General features: G+C 38.3%; 1 protein-coding gene across 1 annotated transcript in view; it reads right to left on the bottom strand.

Moving 5' to 3' along the window:
- The window catches only part of PLA2R1 (phospholipase A2 receptor 1), a 38,042-nt gene extending 15,760 nt beyond the window's left edge, over nucleotides 1-22,282 (bottom strand). The window contains exons 1-17 of the mRNA XM_058840157.1: nucleotides 22,108-22,282; nucleotides 18,666-19,049; nucleotides 16,274-16,441; nucleotides 15,024-15,197; nucleotides 13,760-13,873; nucleotides 12,967-13,110; nucleotides 11,775-11,963; nucleotides 10,270-10,427; nucleotides 8,805-8,912; nucleotides 7,045-7,157; nucleotides 4,773-4,942; nucleotides 3,593-3,795; nucleotides 3,154-3,299; nucleotides 2,589-2,673; nucleotides 2,084-2,216; nucleotides 1,635-1,670; nucleotides 967-1,124 (exon numbers count right to left, since the gene is read on the bottom strand). Of these exons, the coding sequence (XP_058696140.1) occupies nucleotides 967-1,124; nucleotides 1,635-1,670; nucleotides 2,084-2,216; nucleotides 2,589-2,673; nucleotides 3,154-3,299; nucleotides 3,593-3,795; nucleotides 4,773-4,942; nucleotides 7,045-7,157; nucleotides 8,805-8,912; nucleotides 10,270-10,427; nucleotides 11,775-11,963; nucleotides 12,967-13,110; nucleotides 13,760-13,873; nucleotides 15,024-15,197; nucleotides 16,274-16,441; nucleotides 18,666-19,049; nucleotides 22,108-22,234 (2,610 nt within the window). The 5' untranslated portion in view covers nucleotides 22,235-22,282. The remainder of the gene's footprint in view (nucleotides 1-966; nucleotides 1,125-1,634; nucleotides 1,671-2,083; nucleotides 2,217-2,588; nucleotides 2,674-3,153; nucleotides 3,300-3,592; nucleotides 3,796-4,772; nucleotides 4,943-7,044; nucleotides 7,158-8,804; nucleotides 8,913-10,269; nucleotides 10,428-11,774; nucleotides 11,964-12,966; nucleotides 13,111-13,759; nucleotides 13,874-15,023; nucleotides 15,198-16,273; nucleotides 16,442-18,665; nucleotides 19,050-22,107) is intronic.
- Nucleotides 22,283-24,260: the final 1,978 nt, after the last annotated feature.

The following is a 24,260-nucleotide window of genomic DNA, read 5'->3' on the forward strand; positions in this document are numbered from 1 at the left end:
TTAGGGACAAACGTGGCTATGCTGAGAAAGCTCAGCCAAACACAGCAGGCTTTAAAATAGCTGTGCATGTTGTATTCTGAGACAAAACTTCTAGGAATTTAAGCTGATTTCCAGTGTCAAGAGACTAAACTTTGCTTTTTCATTGCAGAATGCTCACAAACTTTTGAAATACCCACTAATTTTACAATAAATCCACTTTTAAAAGATCTCATATAAGTAAACATGACATTAAAACCATGTTTGATTATCCATTTTTAGTGATTCTAAGTTAGATAGATAGATAGATAGATAGATAGATAGATAGATAGATAGATAGATAGATAGATAGATTTTGACTTTTAAGTCAAAAATATTCAGTTAGATAATGTAGTAATTATATCCCACCACAGTCTCTGGTAGATGTGGAAGAAGACAAGACAGCATAGCCAGTTCTGTTGCTGTTCATCATAAGCTTTTTCTGCCATGATCTATTGGTTTAAATCTATTTCATCATGCTTTAATATAAAACTACTCAACTAGGAGATAAAATTAAACATAATTCTTTGGAAACTGAAAGACCCCATGTTAGTATAACACAATTCTATTTATGCTTTCTATTACAAGTTACAGAAGTAAGAGAAAGCCTGTACACAATAAGTGTGGGTCAAGAGCTCTTCTACTCAGAACTAATGTTCTTTTAAAGATTACACTACAATATTCCTTTGTCTTACAGCTGTAGAATTTTGTCCTCAGTAAGGCAGACAGATTATTTGCGTTAATTTTTAAAATTTTCATTATTTTGCTTTTACTGAGAACACCTGAAAGGAAATAGACTCAGTTTCTTGGGAATTCATCTGCTTGTGAAGCTATTTCTCATTTTCTAAGCTGTTTGTTACATCAGGCAGACAGATTCTCTAAACTGCCTACTTTCTGTCATGTCTTTAACACCTGAGGATTTATTTTTTGAAAGGGGTATTTTTTTCTTACCTTCTTTATTTTATTTTGAATAAAGGTTTGTTCACCAGAAGCATTTATTATTGCCAATCCACCACGAAGCCAGGTACAGACAAACTTACAGGTTTCCCATTCTGCAGGGCTGACATGGAAAAGATATTCTGCTCCTTGATAATATGACCAGGGCAGCTCTAGAGAACGAGCAAAACAGTCAGTGGTGTGCAGGGGTGAAAAATTAACTTCAAGTCTCATCTTTTTTTACCCCCATGGCCTGCCTGGAGCCACATGTCAGAGGACAAATATACCACTAGTAACAGCAGAACCATATTTAACATATCAATTTGTGGTGACAAAAAATGGACTGTGAGGTTTTTTTCCTTAATACTCTATCTCCTGAGACTGCAGTAATATCAAGAGAGTTGTCCAGGCTTAAAAGCAGGGCAATTTTAACATGATGGACAGTTATCAAACTCCTGTCATTATTACTAGTAATATTTCTTAACCCTACCAAAGCAGTATCTGATGCTCTGGTGCTCCTAAACCACAGTGGCAGATTTGATCTCTGACCAAGAAGTTCCTACAGAGATCCTTACTGTAAATTTTCAACTTAGAATATTTTACTTATTTTATTCTTAACAAAAGCTTAAATTGTATTCCCAAGTTACATTGTTTCAAGATGAAAAAAAGAAAATATTTCATACCAGCTGTGTACCAAACTGGACTCATTGGTTTGATGCCTGCAGAAAAAAACAAGCAAGTAAACCCAAACAAAACCAAAAATCATTAAGAACACTGCTATTCTTGTTCAGGGATATAAAAAGGCATTGAATGTGAAATAAAATAAAATAATTGCCATACTCACTGAAAAATATTCACAGTAGTTTTTATGAGCAACAACTTTGAATGAGTATTTCTAAGTAACTGGTAATTTTACCATATGTTTTTAGACTGACTGTTCACATTAGATCTGTTAACTGGACAACAAATATAAGAGGAATAACTCATTCGGCTTTGCCATGATTTCATGCAGAAGACCAGTGAGAACTCCAGAGGTGGCTTTTAAAAGGAGACTTTTACAGATTTTTTCCTTGTCTCCACTGAACTGCAAGTAATGTATATAACAGACAATGCATGTTAATTATCACTTCACCTTTTGGTATTTTGCATATCCATTCACGCTTTTCATTGCAGTGGGCTGGAAAGACTGTTCTGTTTACTTTGAACACACCACAGTTTCTTGAGTCATCTTCAATATACTTGTCCTCCAAAAACGAAGATACAACCTGAAAACAGCACATTCATTCTCTTTCACTGACAACCCAAGATGAAGCATTTAAAAACCTCATCATGGAGAAAAATTAAGGACTTAGACATGTGTACCTTAGGAACATCTCAGAAACAACTAGAGGATCACCTAAATTATGATGGAAAAATACAAATAACAGGGTCCATAGGCATGTTTTCCCAATGTTCTGTCCAACTCACTCATCTTATACCAGACTTCTTCATAAAAGGAACTGAATAATTTTGAAACCTGACAACTTTTGGACATGATTGACAGAAGTTGCCCACATCCAAAAGCCTTTGCCTTGGTTCAATGTATGCTCAGATATGACTTGAAAGATTGCTGAAATACAGAGTAAACAGATATTTACAGGTGTTCTGTCTGACCACTGCCACGTCCCTCCAGAAAGTGCATTTCTTTTATTAAATCCAATCCAGAACTGTCTTTCTTCTGTTCTATAACAAAGAAACAAAGAAAATAACATTTCTCATGTACTGTTTCCCCAGATTTTAGATTTCAGAAAGAATTTTTAATAGTACAAATACACACATTAATTTCTTCTTGAATTTAAATATCATTCTATAATACATTTCTTTTTAGTATCCTTGAAGTAAACTCTTGCTTTCATACCAAATACTAGATTATGTTTTATAAGATGAAAACATTTAAAATATGATTAAAATTGTTGAATCTCCATTTCAAAGAGGAATGTTAACTCACAAAAATACCACCTTGACAATAACAGCTGCTCAACATTTACCACAAAGATCACCTTCAAAAATAATCACATTGCAATGTTGCTGATGCATTTCACCCATTTTTAAGTTCACGTTAGAGTAGGGACTTCTCTGGACACTAGTAAAGAGGGTGGAATAATGTGAATTGTAGATTAGTATGATTAAGATAAATCTCGTTGGTGTTAAAAATATATTTACCTATCAAAAATTGTATATAATAGATTGTTTAAAAATGTCTCTTCATAGATGTGGCTGAAACTAGCAAGATGGGCTCCAAAATCTTGACATAATGCTTCTGCTTCATCCCATGTTCTTCTCATGAGAACTTTTTCATTGTGAAATATCTGCAATAAAACCAACATTGTCATAAATGTAGTTCATTTTAGAGAGCAGTTTTTTCAGAAACCCATAAAAATCAAATATTAGTCACATTTTTTTCCAAACTAAAGCCACGTATGTTCCAAGCATAGCTCTGATTCTTATTACTTTCTCTCACTGCACTAATGCAGTGCAGTATGGTAACAGGAAATTTTTTTTGTTCAGTGAAGAAATAATGACTCATCAAAAATCTTTTAGGAACAGCATATCCTTAAGCTGTTGTAGAATCAGAAAAACTCAAAGCAAGTATGACATGTACCTTATAGCAGTTGAGCAGATTAGGTTCTGACTCCCATCCAAAATAGCAGGAACTTGAGTATTTTTGAAAAGTAAGTTCTGGTTCTTCATAAGAATTGACTTTTTGCTTGCACAATGACATTGCTTTGAAGTTCTTACAGCTTTTCACCTCCCAGTAACCAAGAGGGTGCTTCCCTCTCATAGCTACACATCCTCCAGAATGACCTAGACATGAGAATAAATGCTGAATACAAGAACAAAACATCTGAATTTTGTGATATTTTTTTGGTCAAGTGGCTGTTTTATTGACATGAATTTCTGGATAAATCTTAATGAACTTACAAAACTAGAAAATTCTTTGGTCAGCAGCCAATTTATTGCTGTCTTGGCTGTCTTGAGCTTGTAAAATGGATGAGGACAAATAGTTCCTCTCACAAAATGCAGAAGAAATACAACTAAAAACATTACTTTGGCAAAATGCAGTCATAAAGCAATAAATGTAAAGAGTCTAAATCAGAGAGCCATTATTGAAATGGAATATCTTTATAATAATGTCTCTATTTTCAGGTATTTCTTAGTGGTTTATGTTTCAAAGGTTGAATAACTTTAATTTTTTCAATTTTTCTTTCCTAGGAATATTTTCCTTAGAATTACTATAAAACAAACAAAATCAAACTAAAGGGGAAGAAGAAGAAACCTCCACACAGTGCTGTTATTCACAGAAATGTATCTGGCAACCTCTGCCCTATTTTTTGTATAAAATATAAATTTCAAATTGTGACTATTACAGAATAAAATTCATTACTTTTCTAGGACCTTTTTCTGAGAGTCTCAGAAAGCCCTTAAAAAGTTAATAAAGAAATGTATAGGAAGCATCAAGTTTGGTTTTTGATGTTTTTTTAAAAAAATGATGTATACAACAAATGTATTATAATTCATAAAGGAATGTATGAAAAACACCTCATGGGAAAAGAAGAATTTCAGGGATTAGCTGTATCTGTAAGGAGGGCCAGACTGTGGAAAACCTCAGGTTATGGAGCCAGCAGCAGATGCAAATTTCTCTCTCTGCTCTCTTGGCCAGGCAGGGAGGAAAGGACTGGCTCTCTTTAGTCCCTGTTAAGTCACTGGTGCCGTGGAGAAGAGAGCACACTCCCCAGTTTCCATTTCCAAGCCATTGCTTTTGTTAGCAACATGCTACTCACGTGGCTGGTACTTGTTCCAGTTTGTGTAGCTCACAGAGCGATTCCTTCCTGCTGGACTTAGCCAAAAGTATTCTCCTGTGTTGTTAAGGTCTTGCAATCCTATCCAAAAATAAGTTCTTTCTGATTCTGCCATGCTGTGGATCATGCTGTTGATAAAAGCTTGTTCAAACCTTAATAAAAGAATCAAGATAAAAGTTTTTAGAATAAAATAGGTTAATTGGTATTTCAGTGAATAGCTTTCATGACATAATTTAAATAATCTCAGAAGAGAAAAATATAACAGAGGTACTTAATTTTCTTTACAGAATGCTGTAGGGAGCTTGAGGCACAAGTCTGTAGCACAAGTCAAAAGTTTTTTCAGCACTTGAGCACATAAAAGAAGCACTAGAACCAGATCATATAACCTCAGTGTTTGACTTACAAGATGTAAAGACAGAATGTATTAATGATGCACAAATGAAAGCAAGAAAATCCTTGTATGAATGAAAAAAATTAGTGGAGTTTGAAAAGGATCCAGAAGAAAGAAAAGAAAAATCTCTGGACAGACGTGTCCTACTGAAACCAGCAGACACACAAACCAGCACTGAGAAACCAGATCTGAAGGACTCAAAACACCAGCTGAACTGAACACATAGAATCACTTTTTTCTTCTTGGATTTCTTCACTAAAATTATGTGAGAGATAGACACCTTTCTGCAAGTTATAACTGTTGTGCATAGTAATCCAATTTTCACTTCAGACCAGTTAGTTCTGATATAATTGGTATAGAATTATACAAGAATGTTTCAGTTTATGAGCACATTCAGTCAGCTGACTACGAAAATTATACAGGAAAGAAGTTTCCCACTTCGATGAACTCATTCAACTTTCTGACTTTACAAACTCTGAAAAGAATGGCTAAATATAAAGATGACAGTAACGTAAAAAACAGAATGTATCTGCAACACTGTGAGTGACTCAGAACTTGTATTTCATTTTCATTTCCTCTCCGTGTTCTCTTTTTATGTCTACTCTCCTTCCTCTACAACTTACTATCTAATGAACCTTTTAGGATCATTAACTGAGAAGTTATTGCAGTTTTCACTCCGGAACAACAAACATCAGCAGTAATTTAACAAAACCACTTAACTAACATGCTTTTGCTACTCCTTGCTACTGCTGTTAACTGGAACTGGAAACTAACATCATAATTAGTAATGACTCCACTGAGAAGTGAAAAAAATAAAAGTAAAAACAAAACAGAAAAAGACAGAAGACATGATTCTACTGATGTGCAGCATGCCCTCAGCTCCCTGCCACATTTGAGCTGCCGATGCTCAACTGCAAGAATTTGTCCTTTATTCCCCCTGCAGGGACCTTTGTCACACTGCAGCTGAGTGCTGCACGCCCCTGTGCACAGCCCTGAAACCACTGGGCAGGGCAAGTTCCCATCGACGTAAATCCTTCTGTAGAGTAGCCAGTGTTTTCCTCAAATACCTACCTACTGTTTATCTGATTGCTGGGGATTACTTCCCCTGGACTAAAGGGAGCAGACGTTTCCTTCTTATATTTTGGGGTTTGGGTTTTTTTGGTTGATTAGGTTTCTTTTTCTTTTTTTTTTTTTTAACAATAAATATGCTACAGTTACATTATCTATGTAATTCATCTATTAGTATATCAAACTTTAATGGAAGGCCAACATAAAGGGTAAATAATAAAGAGAGCAGAGAAAACTCAAGCATCTGGACATCTACAGAGGAGAAAGCTCTTGCTAAAGCTGGAATAGAGGCAAATAAGAACAAGGCATGGGAAAATGGCAACAATTGCTTTCAAACATTTACTACCTTACCCTATTTGCTGAGAAATCACATAAAATAAATACATTAATAGAAACATTTATAAAACATTGATTGATTTTGATTAAAATTTTGTATTTTTTCACTATAAAAATAAGTATCTTTTCATTTTTCAGTACACCTTCCAAGTACACCAATGAAGATTCTTAAAGATGTTACATACCCCTGCAGAACACATTTTCTTTAGGTTTCTGCATGCCCATGTGTGCACATTGCTACAAGTGTTTATTAGCCTAACAGTTGCTTTTCACTTAATTTATTTTCAATTATAAACTAAGGCAAAGCACACCTTTGATTTTAGCTGATGTTAGTAATTATGCTCATATCTCAAGCAAATATTACTTCACAATGGTAATATTTTTTGCCATGCAACACTTTATAAAGTTAGAATAACTCTTGTTAGAGGCATCTTCACACTGTCTAATAGGATTAACTACCTGTTTGTTACTGATACAAGTGCAGATGGGCAGAAATAACCACTGGAAGCATGTTCAAAACTTCGAGGGGTACTGTCGATTTTGTAACAATATCCACCATGTCTTTCCCATCCCTTAAAAGAAATGAACATTATTTTATAGATTATTAATTATTGTATGGTTGTTTAAAAACTTGTCCCCTTTGTACCTTCTGTCTGATAATCCCTGGCATCCCTCTGTTTCTTTTCTTTCCTACCATGGTTGAAGAGCAATTACCCTCAAGATGACTGAAAATGTGGCTATCAGATGAGCCAGAACACTGTGTCTGTGGTCAGCCTGCATCATTTCATCTCATTATTAGTCTTCTATTTCAAACTATTCACCCCCAGGTGTCCAAAAGACAACACCTGGACTGGTGTAAGTTCTGCTGGTGTGAGTTCATGCAGCTTACCAGCTGGGTCTCATGACAAAATGTTTTAAACAAGCAAGAGAATAAAGAGATAATACACTCTCTCAGTCTTTTGATTAACTGAATGCAACTTTTTTTCACATTAGAAAGAAAAGGATCAAAGCCAAGGAACTGTAAGAGGGTTCAGCAGATGTTTTTATAGGGTGTGAAACACCAAGAAGCAGAAATTTATCCTGAGTAGAAGTTGCCAGAGTGGATCAAAATAATTATGACCAGTGGCTCAATACCTTGAGACTCAATCCTGTGGGGCACAGGACTGAGAAGAAACTGAAGTGCTGTCAAACTGCTGACTACAGCTTGTCAAGAAAACCTTGATGCTCTGCACATTTTTCACCTAGTCAGGATTGTGACAGACCTTTCTCACACTATTAACACACAAAATTCTTCAGTGACGAAATACATTGGTCCAAATTAAATAAATGCAGTCACCCTCAACTTTTGGAAATGTTAAGCTGGAATCAAGCAGTAATGTCCATAATGGTATGACAGGAACTCTGGATCTGGACACTACATCTGGGGAAAGACTGCATCTCAGTCCAAACAGTTCAGCTTCAACCTTCTTATAATTTGACTGAACTGGCTGTGTTTCTTTGTTTCCCAAGAAACAAGACAGGAAATTAAAAAAGGAAGACAATGAGCTAAATAATAAAGCAGCTTAGAAAAGAGATTTTTTTTTCCTCCACAGTTTTGAATATAACAGAAATTCAACAAGTTTCCTCTTTCCACACTGTGAAAAGAAACTGATGGCAAATAAAGTCATACTTTAACACATTTCCTTTTACTAGCAGAACACAGCTCATAAATGCCTGAAACTATGCTGCAATGTCCTAGTTAGATAGCTGTGCTCCTTCCCATTTCTGCTGGAAAGCAAACGGAACTCTAATGTACAAGTGGAAGAGTTCACCCTCCATGTCAATGAAACTGATTGTTTTTCACCCTGACATTCCATTTCAATGTATGAAAACCATGTGTGGGATGAGGCATCATATAACAGCCATTATTTGCACAGATGGTGGACAAAAGGGCTTCACTTTTGATCTAGAAAGAAATAGGAACTTGGGTCACAATCACTGATGAAACAACAAGCCATGAAAGGCATCTTGTGAAGGCTTTTAATCTTGCATTAAAATTTAGTTTACATACTTTAAAAGCAAACAATGAGATTTTTCCAAGCAAAACATGCATGTCTTTAATATTAAAAACTAAAATTATCTCTCTATTTGCATCCATATGTTCTGTAGCTGTATTTAGAGGTTACCTGTATAATTCTACACAATTAGAATAGTTTTAAAACAACCACAAATCCACTTACCTCTGGACAACTTGATTCCAGTTCAGGAGAGACACTATTATATTCCCCTGCTTTTTTGCAGATATAAAAAGATTTTTCTTCACAGTTTTTAATCCTCCAATGTCCCTCCTAAGGAATAAAAGAGAATGTATTCTGTATATGCCCATATTCTCATGCATATCTAAACAAACATTAGATCACACTGTCTCTTCCTTCTTTTAATTCTTCACTAAAAAAACCCCTAATTTTCCTCACTCCATTTACTTATCCTTAGCTGGTCCATTTATTTCTACCAACACTGTCAGCAGGACATCTCTAATCAATCATACAAATGGCTTTGTCTCTTTGAATCAGTATTCAGGATGTAAAGCATCTTAATTAACTAACACCATGGCTATACCAGAGCACTTTTCTTTCTAGCTATTACAGTTCTTTGCAAGATTAATCTCTATATTTGAATAGTCCTTACTCAAGATATTACAAACTTTGTATCATACAATTTTCACACATCTGTACATACTGGACATGTATCAAAAACAATGCTTGAAAAATTTTATCTTGTACCTCCTTTTCCTTTGTATTTTACATTTTCATTGGGTTGTTTGCACTTGCAAACTGAGTAAAATACGACTTTGGAATCTAAAACCCCCCACTGTTCCAAAGTCCTATTTTCTGCTTCCAATAGGAACACACTTTTCCCAGTCATTGTAGTTGTCTTGTCTTTCCCCTGTATTAAAGACTGCAACCTGGATCCACAGAAACTCTTGATAGTTTTCACACTCAGACAAAACATACTTTGCAAAAAAAAACCCAAAAAACTATAGTGCTACTTATGCAAGTAATGTATTAGTGATTTTAAGTACTGTTAATTGCAAAAGTAAAGTAACTGCATGACCACATTACAAAAGAATTGACAGTGCCATAAATACCATCAAGACAGGACAGTGTTGTTTTAACATTACTCCCTGTTTTGCAGCCCCTGACTGATATGGTATCAATCTCCTGCTGTCAACTTCTGTACTTTCATGCAGACCTAGACCCCTGTGATTTTGAAAGATGCTCCATAAAATTTATAGATGTTTGCACAAAGATAATAGAGGCACAGCTGAGAGTTTCTCAAAACATGAATTTAAAACTCTCAGGACCAGAATTTATGCATCATAAATTATGATACATACTAGTTGGATTTTAAATTATTTTATCAAAATACCCACTCACATTTTCTCTTTTTCATTTGGCAGGTTTTATATATGTAATATGTTTTATTGAACATAAGTTCAAAATCTGTGATAAATTTTCTGTGCATCAGCACTGCAGAATGTATTGGTTTCTAAAGGCTGCACTGCATTTACCATAACATGAATACATTAGGAATAAAAGAACAAGTCATACTCCAGCTCATGGTTTAAAAACATAGGCACAGCAAGAAACAAAATTATTATGAGCTAAACCAGAAGTGCCTGATTCTTTTAAAAAGGAAACTTACAGGTCCTTGTGCTGAAATACAGAGTTGTCCTGTTCTTTGAAAGGTGTTAGGTTCTTGTCTGTCCCAGTTAGAGAATTTTCCTGGGGTGTTATCTGACCACTCGAAAACAACAGGTGTGTTATTACTGTATAATCCAATCCATGTCTCTGTTACATTTTCTGTAAAAGAATGAGTTCAGATTTTAATGGTAAAGTAATAAAACCTTTTTATCCTTTAACATGACAATACTATTAAAAATTATTCATGGAATTTTTGTCGGAATGTCCCTCTTACAGGAAAAAATTAAAGCTGTATAAACTTTAGGAAACCTTGCTAATGAGACTATGTTCTACTGCTCTTAAAAACTAAAAAAATTCAAAAATAGAATCAACACACATGATTATATGCTTTAAAATCCAAAAAAATACAAAGAGCATATACACTTTCTTGAAGTGCATGGGGCAGAAAAACTGACATGGAAGTGAAATGTTTTGTCACATAATTTTCCATGAATCACTCAGCTTTAGGTTTCTCTGAGAGTTATAGGGTCCAGTGACAGCACAGTTGTAGCCAGTGTCTGACAAATATAGGAGAAACGAGGCTTGCATTTTGATGTAAAGTCTTATTTGAACAGCTACTACAGGAGAAGAAGCACTCAGGCTTTCAGGCATATAAGCCCTTCTCCTGAGGAGAAGCCTGAAGCAGGCTGGAGAGAAGCAGCAGACTGAAGCTGAATACAAGTTGAGAACAATTACATCTATCCATTACAGCATCCCTGTAAATAATGGTATTTGTTATCTATGGAGGGTCTTAACAGAGGAGAGGAAGATGGTGGAGGTTAATCTCCTCATCTCCACATGACTGCCCCAGCTCTGCAAGAAAAACTCACAACCAAACTGGGCAGCTCTGCCAGCACACTGGTGTCAGTGGCAGGCAGAAAATGTTCACTTCTCTTTGCTGCTGTTATGACAACAAAAGTATTGGCATTGCTGCATCAAAGAGCTTTTGTTCATTAAGTTCCTTGTGTAATTACACTACCTCTTAGGACAATGTGAACTAGCAGAAGTGCTTTGATACACCCTGCTGACATCAAAGGGGACTCTGCCCTCATAGTAACAGCAGCAATTTTGCAGTGTGGATCAGGCCAGCTTGCAGGCAAAATATACACTGAATTGGTTTTGCTTCTAAGCACAGCTCTAGTATAAGGCTGATGACTGAATATTTTGCAACAGTTTGCAAAGAACCAGACAAGAACAGGAAAGGACAAAAGCTAGCATGCTTACTATGGCCTCATCGTGTCTGCTTTGTGGAGTCATATCTTTATTTTAGAAACAGTTATTGGAAAAGGTGACTCTATGCATTTTTAAGACTGGAATGGGCATGCAACATCATTTCTTTTTTTTCAAACATCATTTGGGTGTGCCACGCAATACAGTGCTTAGATGGTAACAAGTTAAAGAGCTGTGCAAAAGAGCGCCACAAAACACCTCAAGACACATCTGAGCACTTAAACTCCCCAAACTCACCACTTTCAAGCAAGTTGATGAGCAGCTCTTCATCTGCCATGGAGGATATACTAATAAGCCCGCTGTTTTCACTTTGGCATGAGAGAGAAGCACCGTTCCAGCTCTTCTCCTCCTTATGAAGTCTGTAACAGTTTCGATTGTGCGGGTACCAACCAACATCACAACGAGTGGTATAATACTTCCATGTATCTTCAAATGAGCACACAAAGTTCATATACATTAGATAGAATTGCCAAGTTTATGCTATGTCCATAACACAGTCAGAGATTTTTTTTTAAACCCTCAAATGCGGAAAACAGCGTTGTCCAGGGTAACTTAAGGAGGCCAAAACAGTAACATGAGCTATGGATCCACCAAACAAATTGAAATTTCTTCCAATTTATTTAATGATTGAACTGTTTGGGCTGCTGGACTAGTGCAAACACGAATTCAGTTTAAAACACAGTTCATCTCCCTGAACCTCTGAGCCTGGTTCAAAGACAGATAACGCTTTTTCAGATGGCATTACCTACAGAAAATATGGATTGTCTTTACTTACCACCTGAAAGAAGGTGCTGAACTTCCTTTAAGTTACTAGGAAGGAGCTGAACCAATATAAGTAACTCTTACAAAATCAAAAATTTATGTTAGAATAAACTAAATTCTGCTTTTAACTTTCTCCCAGAATGGGAGCCTGAATCATTCTATGCACTATATATCCTATACTCTTTGTATAATGTATTAATTATTAATAATAATTGTATAATTATACTTGAAGTATAAGTACAACACTTTTCCAGTGTATCAAAAGTACAGCACATCACATGCAAATTTTGTGCTGCATTTTACAGCTTTCTTCTCTGTGTGCCACTGGTTAATTCCATTCACATTGAAAACCTATTTTGAAACTCATAAGTGTGGCTCCTTTTGTAATATAAAAAGAGAATGAGCATTCTGGTGGTATAAGGAATCAAGCAAATGCTATTTGTATTAAAATTGTTTGTTCTAAGACTCTCAACATGTTTTCAAAGACTGACTTTAAGCAGAAGAAAGTGTTATTACATCAGATAAAGTAAATTGTATTCAACTTAAACTAGCAAAGCCTCACATTTAGTGCAGCTGTGACCTTGTTCTGTTGACGCTATGGTCAGGTGGCTTCTCTTGCTCTCCTTGCATGTCCACAAAAAGGATACAGTAACAGTGAGACACTTACCCAGCGTTTCATACTCTGTCTTATTTAAGTATTTTTTGCATACAAAAGGCAATCCAGATTCACATAGATATGTATTCCAGCCATACTTCAATCTTGGATTAATCACTGCACAATGATTTTCTTTAAAACGCTTATCAGAGACATCTGCAAACACATTTTTGAGAAGCACAAAATTACAAAAATCAGTTCTCAGCTGTAAAATGGTGTTGTAAGGTTCTCTGCGACTTCTTGAATTAATGTATACACATCCCTGCACACCTAAGTTCTAGTAATATTATACCAGTACTATGGACAGTTGAACATTTGCCATGAATTGCATGTGTGGCAATGCCTCCTTGGCTGCTGCTCTCAGATGAGAGGCTGAAACAAGCTCAGTGTCTATAATTGCTGGTGGACAGACTTCAAAATGTAGCAAACCAAGTCACAAAACTCATGTTAATGTGCTAATGATAATTACAGCTTGTTAACATAAACAAACTGAAACACCTTTCCTTCACGTAAGTAGCTACAGTTTTTAAATATGTGACTGGAACACTAAAAACATCTTTAAAAGTAAATGACAAAAGGCCTAGACCATTAATGCTCTGAACAGATCTATCTCATTTGATGTTATATCTCTAGAAGGGCTTTCAGCTCATGAATATGAATAAATATTTCTAAAAAAAAAAAAAAGTGCATTCGCTTAATTCAACTTTCAAACACAGCTGTAGGAACAGCAGTGTTGTATCAAGCTGCAGTTATAGAGAGCATGTAATTACACTGCTGTAATATATGCAAGAGGAACATCAAGTACTTGCTCTCCAGTTCACAAACATTAGTGGTGCTCCATCTGACCACTGCCAGCCAGCGTCTTCATCCAGGCGATTCAGGCCCATCCACAGAGCAAGGTCTGTGGAATTTAACTGCCCTGAAACAGAAAAAATAAACAAAGTAAAACCGCATGCTTTCCCCAAGCTTTAAAAGATCTACAGGCATAGACCTGCTGTCCTGACTTGTTACAATTGGAATAAAACAAAACTTCAAAGCAGTCTCCAGAAAGTTCCAGGCTAGTTGGCTTTTTTTTTCCTGTCCTTAGAAAAAGTCAGTTACTTTCTTAATCAACACAGAGATGAAAAGGAATAAACTCAGAAACCTGAAATCCTTCAAAAGCCACTCATTCTGCAAACCCTTCCTGCACACGTTGTTGCTGACCTTAGAAGTTAAATCTAGAACAAGGAGCTACATAAATGCTAGCCTGTTTACATAAACACTAACCTGATTCAGCTTTTCATAAACCAAACAACTTTCAGAAACCTTTACAGCTTTGCAGGCACATCAAAAAGCTAATGAAATAATTTTTAAAACTTCCTGTTAGCTTATATCCTTCAATTGAAAACCAGCAATAGTGGGAAGCAATGGACAAGAAATCTGAGGCAAGCTTTGCATCAGAGCTCCACCACCCATTCCTCCACTTGATTTTCTCCATTCACACTAAAATACCCATGAAAGTCCTGCTTTCAGAAGGCTCTGCACAGTTTGTCTGAGACATTTTCTCCAAGGGGAACAGCAAAATACTTATCAGAGAAGGAGTAACATCCATTTATAAAGCTGGAATTTTTTCCATACAGGACATTAACTCGAAGCCTGCAGAAATGCTCCCGTCGTTCCCATTTGGTGAAGTCCAGCTTACAAAGAAAACTTAGCAGGAGAAAGGGACACCAAAGTACATTGCAGAGAAGGTGAACACATGTATAATTCTCCAAAGTGAACAAACACACTCCCTAACCACAGCTGCAGGATGAATGGGAATCTCTGTGTAGAGGGAGAATTGAAAAAATTACACCCTCAAGTGACACATACCACCACTACTACACTTCAGTTTATTAAGGTGGGAACTCACCTTCATCCTTGCTCTTTCAAATAGCCCTCCTGAGGTGTTTTACAAGACAAGGCCCCACAAGCAGCAATGGAAGAGATATCACACAGGGTATTGGGCTCTAAAGCTTACCCCTTTGCACAGGTAAGGAAGAATCTAACTACAGGTTTCTTAAAAGGTCCCCAGAGAAATGTCTACTCACTGCTTAAGTTACTTATGTAGTTCTGCTCTTCGGGGTCAGTGACACTGAGCAGGTCCCCTCCTTGCAGCTGACAGGCAGCCCGAGCCTCACGCCAGCTCAGCATGGACGCGAGGTTGAACTGGTAGCAGACGTGTGTGTTGGGGTTCCTCTTCCAAAGGATGTCACAGCCACTCTCTACTCAAAAACAGACTCATCACCAACTGCCCAAGACTCCAAACCAGCCAGAAACACAACACCTTGAACAATTTCATTAATTGATGACAGCAGGGTCCCAATGGAAGCACGATTATTATCACCGTTCCTGTTCCTTTGTTAATGCATGTAGGGAAACAAGGCACTAATGAAATAAAATGTTGCTCCAAATTTCATACATTTGATAAAATACTCGGGAGCTGATGTGCAGCTGCTGGTGATGTTCACAACTCTTATGAAGCCAACACAGCTACATTTTAATTTATTCTAGCTAATTATTTGTTTCTAAAGCTGAATGTTGAAATATTCAAACTGTGAACTCCTCACCCAACTTGTGGAGCAAAACTCACTGGGTCTCCTTGGACCTTGTACTCAAGAGAATAAACTTACTATCATTAAAAAGGATAAGCAAGGCCATCTATTTTAACGGCAGCCCAGAAATACCCACTGCAAAAGCACATTTCCACTGCTTTTAAGATACTTTGGAACGGAGATCTGAAATATAGATTGGGCAGGAAAGACTTTCCCAAACCACTTCTACTGATAGGAGACACAATTTTGTTTATTTATACAAGAAGTAGGAATAGTCACAAAGATTATACATCCAAAATCTTTTCAACAGCAAGTATTTTTAAAGCTATTGCTTTTTTGTATTTTAGGCCCAAGACACATCCAAGCAGAGCACAGAAGAAAAGGATTGTGCAAGATGCAATGCAGTCAAAAGCAGACCACGACTTTGGAAGAGCCCCCCTCACATTATGTGCTCCACAAAAGCTGCCTGTTTATCACAGAGGGGGTTGCTGCAGGGTAACTTCAATGGGCTGCACAGAGTAAGGTCCTTCTGCTACCCCCTGTAGTTTTGCTGCTGCAATGAGGACTTAAGTCTCAAAGGTCAAACAGGATAAACTGTAACAAATTTGCTAGTCTTCCTTTGTGCTTTTAAAAAAGACATTCCCTTCTAACAGAAGGGAAGCAATCCAAAACCAGACTGTATCCTAGTATTGCTAATAAAGAACGAACTCGAGGAGGAGGGAGAGAGAAGACAAGCAACATCTTACCAGCATTTGGGCAAAACCCCCATTTTTCATCTTGTTCATAGTGAGTTGTTGTGGCACACCACTCAGATTCCTTTCCATCTCTAGTACACTCATAATACCACTTGTTGTTATATTTAAATGGAAAAACGCATGGGAAACCGAAAGAATTTCCCTGCAAGGTGTATGTTTCTGGAAAAAAAATGCAGATATTGAAAGAATGCAGACCACAACATTTTTTCTTGCCCCCATATGTTATTATTCCTGTTTTCAGCTGCAGTGATAAAAATAAAATGTCTGAAATTACTTTCAAATTTTAATTTATAATTGATAACACAGCATTACAAGTGTGAGCAGCATAATTTCAGTAAATAGAATGTGGAAATAATAAATTATGAAATTTGTCACCATGAGGCACATTCTTGTAACTTACTCCATTCACAAAAAAATCCTAACCAAAACCACAACCCCCAAAATCTGATCAATTAACAAAAAGTCTAGATTTACATTTCAGAACAACCACATAAAACAACAGTTAGTTAAATCAGTACACACTCAGATGCAAATTTTACTTATTTATTAGTCTTTGATAGATGAATAATTTAACATTACTCCCCTGCTTCCCCCACTTGTAATAAAGTGGATTTCTAACGTGTTTCCCACTTTCTTTGGGAAAGGAAAAGTACAAGACAAATTAATATTAAATAGACTTTTAAAAATAAATTTTATCCTGCGGAGAAAAATAACATAGCTAAAGAATTGATGCTCCATACATCTGTTGCCACAATCAATACCTCACAGAACATTTAAATATTTTCCTATTGTACTTTGAGGACCAAAATACTGAGAGAATCCAGTATTTTTTTTTTTTACCTCAGTGAGTGTCTCCTAAACCTCAGAGCCTCTAAAAAAGGTCAAAGAACCACAATCACTCTTTGAATTAAATTGTTTAGCCAAGATTCCACATTGATAGCTTTAAGACCAAAGTCCTTCAACTACACAATCAATACATACTGCCAGGTTCCTAGAGGTTTCTAGAGTTAATGGCTGGCTGTGCACATATAAAAGAGCAGTTTACACATTGTAAAACTTCTTCTAATGTGAATGAACAGAAAATACAAGGAACAGGTCAAAAAACAGACCTGGATTACTTTTCTGTCTGCTTGCTATCATTCTGCCAGCTATGGTGGGATTATCTCAGCCCCAGCAAGAAACCAAATTCAATTGCTACAGACCTTTTACCAGACTTTCATATATATCTATATCTATATTTTTTTTTTTTTTTGCTTTGAAGATAGTTATGCCTCACACCCCTTGCTTGGTGGACTAACGAACTGGCTTGCCTTTGCATGTGCGTGAACTGTGGTAGAAGGTAGAAAATAGAACCTGAAAGTGAAAGAGATTTTGCCAACACAACTAAATACTTTGGTCCTGAAATGAGGCTAGAAGTGTCTGCCTAATGTTGGTCCTCTCCTCACCTCTCTGAAATGTTGCAGTAATAGGGCTAAACCAGGTCTACTTCCATCTCCCTGTGTGCACATGGCAAATGCGTACAACTTTTCATGGATTTAAAGATTTACTGTCTGGTCTTAAGCATAAATTCCATTAGGTTTTAAAAAGGAGGTTGGGCACTGTAGCACTTGCCCAGTTATCACAGGTCCCAAAGAAGGAGTTTGGTGAGAGCAGAGGCTGAGCTACACCTACAGGAGAAACCACTAAGAGCAGATCTGAAATCCAAACACCCAGTTCAAGTGGGGAAAATCAACAACTTCAGTCTGAGACAGTGTGCAAACATCAGGTCTCTCCCTCTACAGAAATGCTGAGGATGGGGTAAAGGTACAGGCTGTCTGTTGCTGTTTGAAGTCAGTGGCTTTACCTTAGTCCTTAAACCTGCAAAACTGTTCAGGTCTGCACACCTGGATCTTGATGTACATTCCTACACCTTCACTAGCTGCACAGCAGGATTTATCAAAATTCTGATCTCTGTTTCAAAGTTTGGCATGTTGAGAGTCCAGGTGCTGAATGTTGCAGACATTGGTCCATGCACACTGCAATTACAGACTGATTTTCAGTGACAGGAATTCCAAATCATTTCTTATCTTTCTTTGGGTTTATCTGATAATGGAAGCTGCAGGACAAGCAACAGCAAATCTTTAGTAACCCTTTTAATTTTACAGGTGATTTGAAATAAGCATTTCCTGGTTTGCAAGGATACTGGTGGGTTTGGGGGTCAATTTAACAAAAGAATATCAATTGTGTGGTATGCTCATCTCAAGCACTGCACATAAAAACTGCACAAGTTTTGAGTCCCAAACCGTAATAGAGACTGAAAGAGATCACAAGCACCTGACCTCCCTCTAATAGAACTTCTGAAACTTTTCCCATCTACACTTCTGTGACAAAATTTTATTCTTACCTTGAAAAGGGTGTTCACAAAGGTCTTCATCATAGGACATATACTGTTTCCATTGACAAGTAGATTTTTTTTTGGCCACAATATGTTTACTGTTTTCAACTGCTAATTTGTACTCTGATACTCCAACTAATGCTTTTCCAGCACAGTTCCACCATAATGAGTATTGAGTTGAGTCACATTCAAGCATAGTTAGTGGCTGTTCTGGTTTGCTGATCTTCAGCCCGAGGCAGGTGCTGCTGCCTATGTTGAAAAGACGACGGTTGGATACCCATTTCCATAACATCTCTTCTGAGAGCTGACCGCAGTCTTCCAGAACAAGGCCAGCTCTGTCCACTTTAATGCACAAGCTGGAATTTTCACTCTGGATAATAAATATCCCTTTATCTGTAGGGGGAAGAAAACCCAATGAACTTTCAGTCTAGAGAATACTGCAATTGATTAAACGGTATTAAAAGACAAATGTTTTAATTGCAGCTATTTAGGAAGAAATTGAAAATATCCATCAGAATAATTGACACGCCAAAAATCTAAGGAGTACTGGTCTAAATTTACTGCCAGCTGTTTTTTCTAAACATATAGACTACTTGCAAGCCCACAAAAATAAAACCAGGCAATATTTCTCAAGTTGGATAGCCAAAAATAACCCCCAAACAAAAACAAGAGGTGCCCAAAACCATCAGTCATGCTTAAATAAAAAAGCCACTGGTCACCAAGACAGAGTAAAGATCACATTAATGGAGCAAAGGCTGAAGGAATACAAGAAGTCATGCTGTATATTGCAAAATAACCCCCAATGTAGAGTGCAATTAAAGTAAAAGCTAAATATTTTAAGACTGACATGGCCATATTCATTCTTTACTCTGCAACTACAGAGTAGAAAAGAAAGAAAATAATTGTCAATGGGACACAGAAACAGCAGGATTTATCTATATCATTAGAACTGGTGGCCAAGGGTTAAGATATGCCTTTCCTATTTGATGCATATCATTCAACTATCTGTGTCTATCCTACACAAGAACAGATGTGGGGCTAGCCTAACATCCCAGATTTTTTTGAATCACATAAAAATTCACTGAAATATGTGACAGCATGTTATAAGTATGTGAAAAAGTGATCTGTTTAAAGTCTTGGGAGCAAAAGTTTAACTGATCATACAGACTGAAAAAAAAAGGGCAGCTGAGGAACTGGAAGTCAGCAAAATGTAAGCCTCTAACAGCTCAGCTACTTGATTATCTCAGAAATCCAATGGTAAATAACCCAGGGAGTTTTGTTCACATTATATGCAAGATATTTATTTTACACCTCAGGACATGATGTGTTGAGAACCTGAGCAGCACGTCCGTTTTGCCTTCAGATTTTACAGTGATAATTTCTGCCATGCATACTTTCAAGTTTCTGCAATTCACTACACCTAGCATACTGAAGCACTAACTATGACAATAAAAAATCCCTCTCAAACTGACATAGCCCACAAATAAAATATGAGATGCAGAGGTCCACCCAGATGCTGTGTCTGAGTTTAATGCATAGAGCTTAGGTGTGGCTCTAAAAAAGGAAGATGTTTCAAGCAGCACCTTGACAGTGCAGTGTAACAGGCACACAGGAGATCAGGTCAATAATATAATGTGCATACAAGCAGAACAGGGAGGACATGGATTATGGAGAGGTTTTTAGTCCTTCTGACTGGCAGCAGGTGAAAACCAGCTTGAAAGCATGAAATTGTGTCTTTCAAGCACTTGGTAGCTGTCCTACATTAAGTCCTTAACCATTTAGAGGTGAGCAAGTTTCCTTTGACCCATGGTAACTTACAGCTCTCAGGTGTTCGAGCTCAGTGAAAATCCATTGGACCCTGCAACAGATACTGAGATTGGCCCTTTGGTTTTGAGTTTTCTGTTTTTAAGTTTTGCAGTTTGTACTGTTTTCACCCTTCTTATCCAACCCAATCCTCTATGGGTAACACAGTTGTCTCTGTCTTTGTGGCCAGAAAGAGTTTCTGCTTCTCATGCTATGGATATGCCTTTTCCACATCAGTCTTATCTTTGCTGACCAGAAAATACACTGTTTTTTATTTGCTAGATAACTAAAAGCCAGGATGTTAGCACTGGTGAACACTGATTAATTAGGTTAATTCACCAGAATACTGGGATTCACATGTAGATTGTGAGTTTGACAGAGTTTGTCTAGATCCACAGCATGCAGCATTTCTCTTACAGCACCTTCCTGGGGTGGGGGGAGCAAGACCACAACCCAAAGGTGAAGGATTCTCAATCTTTGAAAGCCTTTATCTGGAAGGCTCTTAAGAGCTGCAATGACTGCTGAGAAAAGATAAGGTTCTCTCACAGTGTACACAAATAACCCATCTGGATGATCTCTGTGAATAACGTCCCTTTTTCATTCTGGGGCAACTTGTGCCAAGAAGAGCCAGACCATAATTCTTGAGTCCCCTTCCAAATGTGGTTTCCATTCCCCACATACAAAATGCAATTGGCAAGAGAGCTGTGCTGGCCCAAAGACTGCCAGGAAACAGCCAGTACACCACAGAAGTAAGACATGAGAGATGGCAGGCTCAGTGACAGCTCCATGAGCTCCAGCTCAGCTCTGTCTTCAAGCAGGGCAATGAGACAACTGGAGCAACATCAAGCCTGGGAATGCCTCCAGGCTCACCTCCTTTCAGTTTGCAAAGCTACACCATCCATTTTACAGCTGCTTACATAGATGAGTTTGTTACATTGTTTTTGTCTCCTGGTGTAAGAGTCTGTGCCCAAAGTTCTGCAGATGAAGAGCTGCAATGGAGCTCCATGGCTCCAGAGGACCCAACGAGGAAAGGAGATAATCTATTCTTTAGAAACTGAATGGGTGAAGGGAAGTCTTTAGAAAAACTCCACTTCTCTACATCCAGGCCCCTCACACAAGGACAAGGTGACAAGAAACACTGACAGAAGAGAAGCCCGGAGCTGATGTGCAGCCCCAGATGAAAAGCTAATTGCTGACCAGTAGCTCCGAGTTCCTGTTTACTTGGGCTCAACACAGCTAATCGGGAATAAACGGCTGTAACAAAACTAGGCGAACAAGATAGCTTCATTTCCTTCCCCCTTACCTCCCATTTCCTTCCCTCCAAAAAAGCAGTGAGAATTGTTTCTGTGATAATAAAGAAAGTAACCGGGATTTACTGGAAATGAGAAAAAAATCTATCCCTGTTCTCTCCGGGTGCACAGAGGACGGCGATGGGCAGCGGAGTAAGAAGCAGTGAGGACGCGAAGCAGCCGGCGGGGCAGGTCCCAGGGGCTCCGCTCCCGGCCCCCGTTCCCGGGGCGCTCGGGGCCGCGGGGGCTCGGCGGCCGCTCCCGCACGGCGGCGCGGGCTCGGCTCGCCCGGGGCCAAGGACTGTGCCCGGGACCCCGCCCGCCGTCCCCACCCCGGGCCACCCCCAGGGGTCACTCACTCCGCAGGGAAGGCACCGCGTCCTGGCCGAGGGTGGCGGTGCCGCGGCCGCCCGGCGGCAGCAGCAGCAGCAGCAGCAGGAGGAGGAGGAGGAGGCGGCAGCCGGGCAGCAGCTGCACCGCCGGCATCGCCCCGGCACTGCCGCCCCGCTCCGCTCCGGCCCCGCAGCCGCCGGGCCTGCCCTGGGGAGGGCAGAGCCGCGATCCCACCCCGGCAGAGAGGGAGGGGCGGCCCCGGGGGCGGCCCCGGGCTCCCCCCGAGAGGCTGCGGGAGGGGTGCGGGGCCGGTCGCGCCGGGAAATGTCGCTCGTCCAGCTCAGGCTGTCTGCCCACGTCAGAGCTGTGGATTCAAGCGGACAAAATACTCCGTAATAACCTTATTTGCCATCTGAAAACACCTACTTTCTCTTGCCTGTACCTCAAATACTTTTATCTTAAAAAGAATCAGAAAACACAGAGCCATTGGCGGTGGGAGGCCACCGTCAGCCCAGTCCGTGTTCCCAGGTTCGCTGTTCTGTACCTGAACATCCCCCCTGTCCCGGACCCCACTCGGAGACTTGTGTTTTATGCTAGGTGAGCTTTGACCTAGAAGTCATTTTATGTTTTGGCATGGGGAAAATTAATTGCCATCTTCCATTTCGTTCATCTCTGCTTTTGGTCGAATATTTGCAAGAGCTGCCTTGGGCTGAGTTTCAGACTTGCAGAAAGTCAAAAGCAGAACCTCTTGGTTAAAAATAGAGTAACTTTACGGGAATCCACGGGAACGTTTGTTTTTAATCTGCAAAAAGCATGTTTCTGGTGTGTTCTTTATGCATAGCAGACAAGTAAGTATATAAACATGTACATAAGTGTAAAAAACATAAACACAGTGCTGGAATTGAGACTGCTCCCTTATGCCTACTTCAATCATGATACAAGGATGGAAAACAGAAGTCCCTGGGCTTTGGAAAATTTCTTTCTGATAGTTTGGTAGAAGAAGGACTTGAGAAGCAAGAGAAAACAAACACTCAGAAGTAGATAGGTGGAAAAGTTTCTCCCCATTTAACAATGATAAAAGTGTCTGACAGAACAAACAGCAGGAAAAACTGCTGCAGAAGCTGGTCTAGGAGTGGTCTGACTTTGCAAGGCAGGAGGGTTGAACTCTCATGGAGCTGTCATGTACCTGCTCTCAGGAAAACTGCAGCCTTCTGAAATATTCAGATTCTGGGAGAGAAGCTTGTTAATGAGCCATTTTTGAAAATCTGGCCATTCAGACTTGTCTACATCTCTTTAGAAGTATTTGGCCACTACTTTGAGTACTGAGCTCCAGAAAAGGGCTCTCTTGCTGGGTCACACTGAGAAATTCAGCTCTGTTTGTGATAGAACATTTAAAAATAATGGTGCCAGAGAGCAAAAATGAGGCTGCCGAGGGAATGAGTCCCACTTCAACTGGATTTTTCTGCTGATTTCAGCAAGATCAAAGTAATCACATTCTGATTATGCATTCCCAATAAACTTATCAAAGTATTTTTTCTAAATATTTTGATAAACACAAATTAACAGCGTATTAATTCTAAGTGGTTTTCCTTGCTATTTTTTCTTTGCTATAGAGTTCTTTCTCTTTGACTAAACAATTTTTTACTGGCCTATATCTATTTTGTTCTGACCAAACTGGAAAATTATTTCTAGTGTAATTATAGTTATGCTGACCTGGCAATTTATAGCTAAGGTATACTTACTTGTTTACAATAATAAGACATCTTGGCTGGCATAATGGCTTGTAGAACAACATGATTGGGAACATTTTCAGAAGTAAACTTGATGGCAGTTTAAAATACCTTGCTCATTAAACGGTATAACTTCTCAATTTTGGGGGGTGGGAGGTTTAATTTGAAGCATTATCTGCCTTCTTTAAGACATTTGCAGCATTGATTTGGCTTCTTTATTTTATTTGCTGTCTGAAACCCACTTTCTGTAAATATTTTTTTTTTTCATTTCTTTGTTAATGGCCTGTTCTCTTCCTTTTTGTGTATACACATATAGATACACACATACATACATAACTATCTTTGTATATATACATACACAAATGCACTTGTTTGAGCTGATCTGCTTTTGCTATTTAGGTACTCTACACAAATGTTCAATTCCTTCCTCTGTCTTTTCTTAGACTTCA

Source organism: Poecile atricapillus, chromosome 5 (genome assembly GCF_030490865.1).
Source record: "Poecile atricapillus isolate bPoeAtr1 chromosome 5, bPoeAtr1.hap1, whole genome shotgun sequence".
Taxonomy (NCBI): domain Eukaryota; kingdom Metazoa; phylum Chordata; class Aves; order Passeriformes; family Paridae; genus Poecile; species Poecile atricapillus.